Source organism: Watersipora subatra, chromosome 3, assembly GCF_963576615.1.
Source record: "Watersipora subatra chromosome 3, tzWatSuba1.1, whole genome shotgun sequence".
NCBI classification, from domain to species: Eukaryota; Metazoa; Bryozoa; class Gymnolaemata; order Cheilostomatida; family Watersiporidae; genus Watersipora; species Watersipora subatra.
Genome location: NC_088710.1, coordinates 2,570,737 through 2,583,584, shown reverse-complemented (window position 1 = coordinate 2,583,584; position 12,848 = coordinate 2,570,737). Strand labels below are relative to the sequence as shown.

At 36.4% G+C, this 12,848-nt stretch overlaps 1 protein-coding gene across 1 annotated transcript; it reads right to left on the bottom strand.

The window, feature by feature from the left end:
* Window positions 1-9,150: 9,150 nt before the first annotated feature.
* Window positions 9,151-10,821, bottom strand: LOC137390058 (2-hydroxyacylsphingosine 1-beta-galactosyltransferase-like). The gene has a single exon (XM_068076301.1). The coding sequence runs from the start codon at window positions 10,712-10,714 to the stop codon at window positions 9,185-9,187; it is 1,530 nt and encodes a 509-aa protein (XP_067932402.1). The 5' UTR covers window positions 10,715-10,821; the 3' UTR covers window positions 9,151-9,184.
* Between the last annotated feature and the right edge of the window lie 2,027 nt (window positions 10,822-12,848).

Here is a 12,848-nt window from a genome sequence, read left to right as displayed (position 1 = left end):
TTTTACTTACGGTTAAACACGCGCTAGTAAAGGAACAGTGTTCGAAATAAGATTACCGTGCCTTTTTAGTACATGTATTAGAAGCTGTCTGATCTTACACCCTCTAATATATAAAGAGTTAACGAAGGTGGCTCTTGAGTAATTCTATTAACGAAAGCTTTCGATTATTTGCTAAAGCTTTGAAATATTGTAAAAATAAGGATAGAGGTAAAAGAAGCGTAAGGAATGTAGTAGGATTTTAAGCTAATTTTAAAGAGATAGCAGTATACGTCACTAATTAACATTAACTGCAAGTACCATACTTCACCATATTCAAGTAGTTTTATGTATGACTGTGATTTGTTTGTTTTTCTTATTTGTTGATACGATTATTGTTCGATTCGCTGTGTAAATTACCTATAAAGAATCAGAACTTTGTGCAATGGTTGATGATTAGTTTTCAAATCATGTTTTTATTGGTACAACTTCTCCAACCAGATACAGCAAATCTATGTATAAAAACAATATAGACAGCCTTATGTGGTGCACCAAACTGTTAGACTCAAACTCATGCCACGATACTTAGCTTATCTGTTTGATTATAAGCCTATGTGTATACATACTATTAGATATATATTAATGATGATGTTTAACTAATGGTTTGTCAATAGAGACATTTCAGTTTATCTATAGATATAAATCTCAATGTTTGTCTTTTTGTTAAACCGTGTGTCCAGTTACCGTGTGTCCAGTTACCGTGTGTCCAGTTACAGCAACTAAAATCTAACAACACAAATCCACACGGCGCTGGATTTGATTATGAGACCTCTAGATCTAAAGGCGGCGAACAGCTAGGAATAAGCTACACAGAATTAATAGGTTTATTAGTCAAATAGTCATTACATTGGTTAGAATCCTCATGCTTGAAGCTCTTACTTAGGGTTAATAACTAGCGCTGTTGACCGTTACGCGGAACGTTTATTATTAGGCAGGCCAAAAATGTGATTATTGTTTTAGTACATGTACATGTATTTACGTGTTTTACATGTATGTACAGGTATGTAAATGCATGTACGTGTATGTTTGTGTATGTTTGTGTATGTGCATGTATCTATGTGTATGTACGTGTGTGTACTTGTATGTTTGAGCATGTTTGTGTATGTATGTGCATGTATCTATGTGTATGTACGTATGTGCACATGTATGTATGTGTTTGTATGTGTATGTACCCGTATGTGTGCATATGTACATGTACATAGATATCTGAGTAGGTACGTGTATGTACAGCTTCAACAGATTTTAGTAAAGATCTTGCTTTCCATGTGAGTTAGTCAAATACATTAGATAATTATGCTATAACCCGTGCAACACCGAGCATTTGACTAGTAGAACTATGTACATGTAGATTAACCTCATTAGAAGGGAAGTACTGCTAAGATTTACGTTAGAATGTACAAAATCTGTTAAATTTTGGGAATGATTTTTAGTTAGAATTATTTAGTTTTAGAAGAAGTTTAGTTTAGATGGAAGTTAGCAAATGTTTGCTAACTTCCAAAAGTTGATGAAATATTTGATTTTCAACAATAAACCTTTAAGTTGGATTACTAACAGATAGTCTGGAATCTCTGCTTGCTGCTGATTGACAGGTTCTTAGGCTATAGCTGTTAAAAGGGTGCAATAGATGCTGATCTATACTGATATAGATAAATTCGACTAAAAGCTTAATTCACTCTGATTAAGTTATAGAAATGTTATTGAGCATGAGTAAATTACAGGTCGTATGAAAAATTGTAATAAATACTTAATTACACAACTCCTCTACTCTCACATTGTTCATCTGCAATCTCGACCAAAGTCTGCAGCTGGGTAATATCATTAGAATGTTTCAATCAAGTAATAACGCAGTATTAAATATGTATATAAATGTATATACATGTTTGTCCCTTTGCATCCAAAAAGTAAAAAATACTAGCAGAAACAATTGTAAAATGTAAAATGTTTGAAATTGTTGCATCAGGTTTTATGATGAAAGGAAAACTCCAAGGAAGTCCATAGTATATGTTTGCTGGAGTAGTTACAAGATTGTTAGAGCAGCAAACAAGGTGATTCAATGACATGGTTTGACTTTTATAGTGAGTCCAGACACACTGTACGCAAAGCATGCAATGGCACAAACAGCACACGGTGGTAGACAACACAGAGTAGTATTCATATCATATATATTATGGTAGACAACACAGAGTAGTATTCATATCATATATATTATGGTAGACAACTGAGAGTAGTACTCATATTATATATATTATGGTAGGCAACTCAGAGTAGTACTCATATCATATATATTATGGTAGAACACACAGAGTAGTATTCATATCATATATATTATGGTAGACAACTCACAGTAGTACTCATGTCATATATATTATGGTAGACAACCCAGAGTAGTATTCATATCATATATATTATGGTAGACAACTGAGAGTAGTACTCATATTATATATATTATGGTAGACAACTCAGAGTAGTACTCATATCATGTATATTATGGTAGACAGCTCAGAGTAGTATTCATATCATATATATTATGGTAGACAACTCAGAGTAGTATTCATATCATATATATTATGGTAGACAACTCAAAGTAGTATTCATATCATATATATTATGGTAGACAACTCAGAATAGTACTCATATCATATATATTATGGTAGACAACCCAGAGTAGTACTCATATCATATATATTATGGTAGACAACCCAGAGTAGTACTCATATCATATATATTATGGTAGACAACTCAGAGTAGTATTCATATCATATATATTATGGTAGACAACTCAGAGTAGTATTCATATCATATATATTACGGTAGACAACTCAGAGTAGTATTCATATCATATATATTATGGTAGACACCTCAAAGTAGTATTCATACCATATATATTATGGTAGACAACTCAGAGTAGTATTCATATCATATATATTATGGTAGACAGTTCATCGTATTACATGCTTTTACATTGCTTGTTCTTTGCTGAGAAGTTCTCCATTTTTGACATTTGGTTAAACCACTACTTGTTGTCTTATAGGTTGATGGAAAAATCCAAGAATACCATTGACTTTCTCCAATTTTTTGAATTCAAAGGCAAAACAATTGAAAGCTCAAACCAAAGCGCTATCAGTAAACGCAATAAGAGAGCAATTATCAATTGGCTGATGGCAAACAGCAAAGTTACTCATAGAAATTTGCTTTTAGCTACAAAAAACACCAATTTTTGAACACACGCATTTCCTTGCGTTTACTTATGCTTGTATATATTGTCACATGGGCAGCAGCAAAGATATGTAGCTAGCAACGTGTTAACCAACTACCCTTTAAATACTACAACTGGTTTTAGTTTGTTTAGATCATCATATTCACCATATAGAGAAGCTGCTAATCTATTAAGTATGAAGTCACATCCTTTAAGTACAACTGTACTCATTATTGAATGTGATTGATTATATAGTTGTCTGTCAACTCTAACTGACATTGGAAGAAGTAAAAAACGGAATTCTTTCCAACATGCCTGGTGAACCACCTGCACTGGCCCACCAACACGCCTCGGAGACCACCTGCACCAGCCCACCAACAACATCCATTAACCGAAATATTTATGTCAAAACACGGCAAAGGACCTATGAGGTAATATCGTAGGTAACTCAACCGTGCTATTTCATCAGATCTATTAACTTAATTGTTTAGAGTATAATGTCAGTAGTTTTTGCGTCATCTGATTGATTGAATGTCAACAAGGATATTGCTTTGGCTTCTCGTGATTGGTCAAACATTGGACATGACTGAGAAAAAAGTGTCTGGACTGAACTCAGCGCTTTAAAGCAATTATTATTATTACTGCATGTATTATTATTACATTTATCACCATGATAATTACACAGTTATTAGTCCTGACATACTAGCCATCACTTTCCTTATGACATTTGACAGATCGAGTCTACCACTATAGTAGGTTCTCTTTAGATGTTTCTGGTCAATGAGTAGCTCCCCCACGCCCACCCAGTTACACAACTGATAGTTAGTACAGCGAAACCTCGGTTCTCGAACACAATCCGTTACAGAAGGTTGGTCCAAAATCGAGTTGTTCGAGATCCAAAACAAGTTTCCCCATTAGAACGAATGTATGTAAGTTTTAATCTGTTCCAAGTCGATTTAACAACTTCAGTAAAGTATTTTTTAACATTTTACACCATAAACTGTACTGTATACTACATACTATAAATAAAAACGGGTAGATATAGATCATGTTTACTTTTAATAAAATATTTTTGATCTATGACGATGAAAAAAAGAAAGCAAAAGTAAACATTTCGAATGCTTTGCTCTTAAAACATCGAAAACATTAAAGGTTACGATCAGTTACATCAGAAATCGTGTGAAAAAGAAAATAGAAACAGCAATGGCACGTTTACTTCACATTTTTGAGGAAGAATCTTCCTCCACAACAATTTAGAGTAACTCGACTGGAAGAGTTGTGTCCCTAGAAAATCTCTTCGGTAGAGGCGACGTCCTCCTAGATGGCTCCTTCTTTTTGTAAAGAATTTATGACGTGAAACTTCTCCCTTTGTTAGAGAACCTTCCGGAAGTGGCTCATAACAACGTTGTTAAACGTATTAACATGCTGTTTCCGGAGCTGTGCCGAATGTTTAATTCCAATGCGCATGCTCCAGTTTGGTCGAAAACCGAATTTATGGTCGAGATCCGAAACGAACAAATCTCAAATTCTTTGGTCGAAAACCGAGGTGGTCAAGACCCGAAGCCTTTGAGAACCGAGGTTCCTCTGTATATCAGGTGGAATCTCCACCACCATCCTTATTAATAGTGACAAAAACATTGTTCAGTAAGTGACACAGTCTGAAGGTGCTTGATGTAGAAAATACCAACATTGAGACATCTATTTTAATATTGTCATAGACCCAAGGCTACAATACCTTTTTGTATTCTTACTCGTGCATAATTTCATTTATAAATTTCAATAAAACATTTTCGTTAACATGTTTGATAAAAATAACTAACATAAATTCGAGCTTTTTTTGGCAGCACTGTTGTTTCTCCATGAAGATGTACGATGTATGTTTATATTAGTGTCAGTGTCGGCAGACACGCCCACCATCCTAAAAAGTTCAATGAACATTTAATCGTCTAGAAAACGTCAGCAGCCCTAAAGTCGGCTAGCTATGCACAAAACCTTTGAATGTGTTTAATCAGTGGAGTACCGCATAGATGGCATGAGTTCTCATGATGTCGTCTCTTTACCGCTGCTCGTCTGTAGCTCTGCTAATCGATGGAATACTATTATCATTAGTATTATCGTTTCCAGATTCATGAACAAACATTATATTTTAAATATTTTGCTGGCACGGCAGGCAGTGGCAAGGGTGTAAACACGTTGAGATATGCACATTTTTGGATAGACTCCTGTACTTTGAATCTAGAAGGCTGATAACCATCAGAATATTTTGGATTAGTAATGGGGTGTAACACATTTGTCTTCACAGCAGTTTTGCCTTGTGCCAATATCTTTATATGATTACTGTGGCGTAATTTGGGAGTATACTCGCCGTGTGAGCGCTTGCTGCGTATACACTTACTGTATGTACATCAGCAAGGTGTAGACTTTCTAATGTTCATACATTAGAAAGTGTACACTTTCTAATGTATGTCATTTGCTGTGCATACACTAGCTGTATATCACTTGCTGTGTGTACACTTGCTGTATGTCAATTGCTGTGTGTACACTTACTGTATGTCATTTGCTGTGTGTACACTTGCTGTATACCACTTGCTGTGTGTACACTAGCTGTATGTCACTTGCTGTGTAAACACTAGCTGTATGTATGCTAGCTGATAGCTTTTTATTAGCTTTTTGGTGATTTTTTACTGCCTACATCACTGTCAATAGTTATTACTCATAATTTATATTGGTTATTAGCCCTGTTAGCTTGTTTCACGTGATGAAATGATGGAATTGTACAGATTGACCAACTGTTCGAAACACTTTCAGTCAATCTTTTGGAACTTATCTACGATCAAAAATTTGGCAAAATCTTTTCAATTGTCAGCACATGTACACACAGCCGATTTACACACAGCAAGTGACATACAGCAAGTGTACACACAGCAAGTGACATACAGCAAGTGTACACACAGCAAGTGACATACAACAAATGTACACACTAAGTGACATACAGCAAGTGACATACAGCAAGTGACATACAGCAAGTGTACGCACAGCAAGTGATATACAGCTAGTGTACACCAGCAAATGACATACATTAGAAAGTGTACACACAGCAAGTGACATACAACAAGTGTACAAACAGCAAGTGTACACACAGCCCTGTTTCACAGTCTAATCAACTTTTCAAATTACGTTAGGAAAAATAGTTCATATTTTTAACACAGCTTAAGTGTGCTTTTGAGTGTTCAAAACTACCGTATATGTCGTCTGCCAGTTGACCGAATTAAGGCAAGGTGTAGAGATAGACCGTTTTATATACATATTGATCAAGGGGAGACGATTCAGCTCTCAAAGCTATCCAAATAAGCGGGTGTAAAACTGATGAACAAAAATAGCCAAATTTTTATAGGTAATTTCTGCAGAAACGCTCACTTGAAGAAGCTGGTATTTACAGACAACGCCGTCCACTTCCCGATTGCAACAGATGATTACGCAAGCAAGTATTTGAGAAGTTGCTAGCGAATGACGTAAGTGGACCATACACTGAGTCTTCAATTTAAATTTAATGATTGCATGTGCAAGAAAGAGGCAATGACTAGCATAAATACTACGTCTGCAATCGCATTACCATTCATGTGGTTATTCGTCATGCCTCCACCTTATGCTTCAATAACTCGGTCAATTGACATCTCACATACTTTGTCATGGTTCGGCTTGTTGATGGCTCAACAAATAAAAATGTTTTTTTTACTTGCCTGTGCGCTGCGTGCCAACGTGTCGCATAACATTCTATAACAAAATCTTGAGCTATTTCTCTCTTTATTGACTCTTAGGCTATCAAAAGATATCTTACCAACTTTGGCATGTTTAACCCTCACCAAAATTATAAAACAAATTTTATAAACGGCAAACTTTGCAATATTTTTATGTCCAACAACTCCCGAATCCTGTTGGATTAAAATGAATCAGCATAGATTAGCATAAGCCATCCGATCATAACAATAATCTAGCTTCATATCTTAATAGATAATGGATTTACTTATTTAAAAGCCGCAAAGACTACAATGTACACTCGTCTATAAATTGAGGTAACTTCTCGTGATTGACTACATAACTAATTGCACCATATTAGGGCATAGACTAGTACAAAGAGGAGACAAGTGGATCAGCTGTCTGAGACTCTAAACAGCTAGCCCTCTTCGTGTATTATTAACAGAGCTTATACTATTTGAATTTGGAATTATTCCAAAAACAGAATAGACATTTACTGCATTTAAAAGAGTGACTTTTGAAGGTTACGTCTGAAAGTAATCAATGAATCCTAGATATTTATGATCAAGTTTTAGTCTAACGCAACATTCAAACAATAGCTTTAAGATCTGAACATCTTGAGACGGCAGTATGATTGAAGGCTTCTTTCACAAAACATACCATTTCTTTGGCGTCTGTTCAAGGATAATTGATATTCAAATATGGGTGTGCTAAGTACATCGCTACGCAAATCATGTGTAACCAATGTATTAAACTTATCTGGAATTATTATGCATACAACTGCAAACAAATGAACTTTGGATGTGTCATCATTCATGTCTTTCAAGGTCATGCAAGTTTCACATAACTGATTATAAAAAATTCTATGTGTGTGGCCTCTATTGCGTCAGATAGATGTTCTCCAAAATCATGTGCTGAGTTCTGACAAAAGCCTGTGTTCTCTAAAATTCTAGGTACTTTCTTTGCCATCAACCTTTATTCCAACACAGTCTTCCAACACAGCCTTCTAATATCTTTGCTTCTTTACCAAGTGTACTTTGCATAATCGTACGTGTTATTTAATATGAAATACTAAATATTCAATTGAGCTCGATGAAAACTTATTTCCATGACTGTTTTGTCAAAAACCTTTGATACGGTAATAACACAGCTCATACATCACGTAAAATAGCTGCATTTTTCTGAACTGCCCTTAGCGGTGTTTCTGTTTGCCAAAAAGCTGTGAGGCATTATGGGATAGCTAGAATGCCTGATGATGAATAACACCAGATTATCACACAATCCCCCTAAACAACTATTGCATCTCATAATGAGCTGGGTGTGTAATATTCCACATGCATTCGTTAACATCTCAAGTTGCTTAGCTCGGTATGTAGCATGTGATTTTATTTCACAATGGCTTATTGTGCTATTCGTATGATAAACATCTTCCCTGAAACTAACATAGTCACAACTCCTCTAAAACCTGTTAACAAATCATTCAGAATCATGTGTTACTTGGTCAGTACTGGTCGTTCTGACAATCTCAAAAGCTTCAAATGCGCTGCCAGCGTCAGGGGTACTAGTGGCATTGGCAGCATCAACATACATGTACAACAGGTATTCCAGAAACTTCCTGAGCTACAAAATAACATTTTAAGCAAGCCTCATGATATATAGTTTGGCCAATATTAGACATCATATTTTGACTAATTGTTAATAATTTATATTTCAAACCCATTATTATCATCATTATTAATATTATCATTATTATTTTGTGTCCGTTTAGAGCCTTTTCTTTATTGTCAATTGTTTGTGTACTCTGCCACATTCCAATGCTTTCAAAAATTTAAGGATACGTGAATCACTGCTGTAATTTTTGAAAATCTCTCAGTTGCTGCTGAGATCTCTCATGTATAGCTAGGTTAGACAATCACTAGCGCTCACACGCGTGAACTCACAAGAATTGTGTGTGTTCTTTAATGCGTTTCGAACACGCTACCAACGCCTGTCATGACTGCCTCTAAACCGGCTTCAGTAGATGATAACGAATAAAATTTGATGCTGAATTTTTTTGTCTCACCTAACTTTGAGCGTTTATTACAAAAACCTTCTATAAAGAAAACAGGAAATTAAAAATATATTAATATAAAAATGCTATTCTAAAATGAAGGTACAGCGTATATATAATATTATATATATATTATATACAATATATTAGTGGTTAAAATACTGAATATAAAGAAGAAGACTTACGAGTCCAAATGTGTAACTTACTACGAATGTGCTGGCTTTCATGCAGCGGCTACTTTTCTTTCTCAACCCAAAGGCTATTCGTTTAAGAACGATCAGAGCTCCAATTATAACCCCCAAAAGACATGTAACAAAAATAACTAAGATAATTAAAATATCAACTTTTATAAAATGCACCCAGTGTTTAGTTGAGTCGGGGCGAGTCTGAAACGAGGATGTCCCTAAGGCTATTTTGACAGAACTCATCACGCGTTCATCAGCTGTTCCTTCCCCGCAATTTCTCATTGTTCTTGATGCTTCCTGTGCCTTCTCTTTAAATTGTGAGTCATTTAACACACGCTGTATGACACGCTTAAAACTGATAGAATCAAGACTACCTGGGTTCATGTTGACACCCATCTTTAGAATTTTGGTAAGCTTCACAGCATTTTTCTGCTGGTCAGCGTAGAAAGGAATAGTAATAACTGGTACGGCATGATAGATAGCCTCAGTGGTGGAGCCTATTCCTGCATGCGTCACAAACAGTCTACAGTTTTTATGGGCTAGTAGGCTGTTTTGCGGAACTGACTGAGCTAGGTACACATTTGATGGTATTGACTCTGACATGGTCTGGAGTTCCCTTACGCTGCTGCTGCTGCCGACAGACATTATAAATGTAAACGGCAGCGCTCCAAAGCAGGTAATCAGATGTTGAAAAAACTGTAGGGAAAGTTTATGAGCACCTTTACCAAAAGCGACTAAGACAACTCCGTGATCGGCAGAGTCCATAACAGCCTGGTAGCTGCTGTCGAGTGTGGTGTTTGACAGCATAGCCGCGCCCACACGCGTGTAGGAGTCACTTAGGGGAGTATTGCAGTCTATGGCATCATTAGTATAGATTATAGAGTGAGCAGGAGTATTCGCTGCCAGCTGCCAGAACGATTGCTTCTCTTCAGAAGGAAACAAGCCATAGCTCTTAGCGATAGCCTCAGCTCCAGGATAAAAGTAGGAGAGACGAAGGTAATGGTCAAGCATATAGAAGACAAAGTTCTTAAATCTTTTCCTTAGCCCGATAAGGTCAGTATCTGATGATATTGTGTGTGGTACGGTGTCCATGAGCTCCAAACTAAGTGGATTATTAGGTCCTCCAAGACCACTGGTTATTACTTGCAAGCATGTTAGATTGAGATACTTACACAAGACCGGCATGCCATAGTCCATCGAGTTATACAGCATGCAGCTGAAATCGCTCGACTTCAGTTGATCAAGAAACTCTCGCTGGGAAAATAAAGACGTCATGCCCTCTTCAGTTTTCAACTTCACCTGTTTGACGATGCTAAACGCGGATTTGAAATTGTCCTTGACCTCCATTTTGATGTAACTCGTTCTGTTGCTTTTATAGACAAAATCTACATCCGCTAGTCTATAAATTTCTTTGTTTCTAACTGAGGCATCGCTGTCGGTCATGAAGGTCACATGATACTGTTTGGAGAGATGAAGAGCGAGCGATTCCATAAAATGAGAGTGGAACGAGTCAACGACATCATAAGAAGCGACGAGGAGCTTGTGAGCTTTCGCACCCGTAAATGCTATAATAAAAACATAGGCAATGATACCTTTTGCCATCTTATCAACCTTTTAGAAAGTCATATTATTATGCAGTCCTTAAATAGGATGTCACAATTGAAATATTAGGGCGGAGCTAAGATAATTACGATCTGATGGTTTTCACCTCACCAGTTTTCCACTAGGCGGAGTTTGTCATCTCATGGAGCTAGCCATGTATTCAGTCTTCTAATTTTATGCAATAAATAATACAGGATGAGTCAGCATGACTGAGTTTTTGCCTTAAAATTGTTTTGTTTATGCTGAAAGCTACATTGAGCTAGCCATCCAATTGAGCTGGCTGGTGGAGTTGTCTGCACAATGCAGGTGGACTGCTGTATATAACCATAGCTACTCAAATTACTGTTTTGTTTTATTTCTTCATTGCCCTTTGCTCGATCTGTTCTAACTATGCATGCATATTTGACATATATTTACTCTGTTTTCGGATAAGCTTGTTACGTGTCAATGGCGAAATCATTGAAAAATTAGAAAGTCTTTTGAACATTTCAGATTGCAAATAAATCAGAGTTGGAACGAAGAATTCCAAATTTTATTTCAGATGCTTTAGAATTCAAACAACTCATTCGACACTAACCCTTTCTAGGAAACAAGCTAGATCACTCTATGAAACTGCCCAGTTGCCAACTGCTCCTTTCTCCCCTTTCTCCTCTTCTTTTCTCTCCTCTTATCTTTCCCCTCTCGCCCTCTCGCCCTCTCGCCCTCTCGCCCTCTCGCCCTCTCGCCCTCTCGCCCTCTCATCCTCTCACCTTCTCTCTATCTCCCCTCTCACCCTCTCATCCTCTTACCCTTTCTTTCTCGCACCTCCTTTATCTCTTTCCCTATCTCGCTCTTTTATTTTCGCTCAGTCGTTTTTTCTCTGCCTTTTTTGCCTCTCTCCTTGTTTTCTCATTTCCTCTTTATTTCCTTCTCTCTATTTCCTTCTTTCTCTCGATTTCCTTCTTTATCTCCTTCTCTTTATCTCCTCTCTCTTGATGTAGAATTTCATAGGGATGTTTACACAAGCTATGTTACACTCTCCAGTCAGCCTACTCTATTAATAGAATATTCATGAGAGATCATACATTTTACATATTAAGGCCGTACAACCTTCTATTATACATGTACAATTTATCGTGTAGTGTCAAGTACTTTTAAAATAATCGTTTAGTTTTGAAATGAATTAAAAGCATTTTTATTACTTGTAATGGAAAAACTTATTTGAGAATTTTAACAATTTACATGTTAAACAATCTTCTGGTATACATAGTGATTAAGAAGCAAGACCGTGTTGTATTATGACGCTAATGACGCTCACAAAATATTTTTAAGTGAACTAGAATGAAATGACTTTGATATTTTCTTAGCAGGCTAGTGGCTTTAAATCATCAGTGTCCAGCCAAATCTCGGACACGCATGACGAGTATTTGCAGGTAGCTGAAAGAGGGTTAATTTGGATGAAGTGTTGGAGAGTGCAGCTATGCCAAACTTTTGTCAGCCTCATTTTATGCTCTAAACTGTAAGCAGTCGACAGACACCTTTGACCTTTGTCTTATGACCTTACATGACCTTGGAAAATTTAAGTTAGAAGTTCAAGAACATCTTGAAGAAGCACTTGAAAACACTCAAGAAGTGCAGGAAGTCAGGAGTCTTGGTAAAATGCCCTCCAACTCTCAGAGGCTATAGAGTGCTGCTAGAATATATATATATATATATATATATATATATATATATATATATATATATATATATATATATATATATATATATATATATATATATGCTGTATAGAATACCTGCTGCTGCCTGTAATACAGAATTATGTTATGAAGTGTGGTACCTGCTGCTGCCTCTGATACCAAAGGAGGTTATAGCCTGTGATACCTACAGCGGTCTGTTATACATGTCAATGTTACAGAATTTTATATTTACATGCAGTCTAGAGTATTTATGTATTTGCACCAGCAGAAGAGTAAATAACGTAAGGGAGCACGCCATGCGATACATCAAATTAAAATGTGTAGGTGGTTAGCGTCTGCTACCT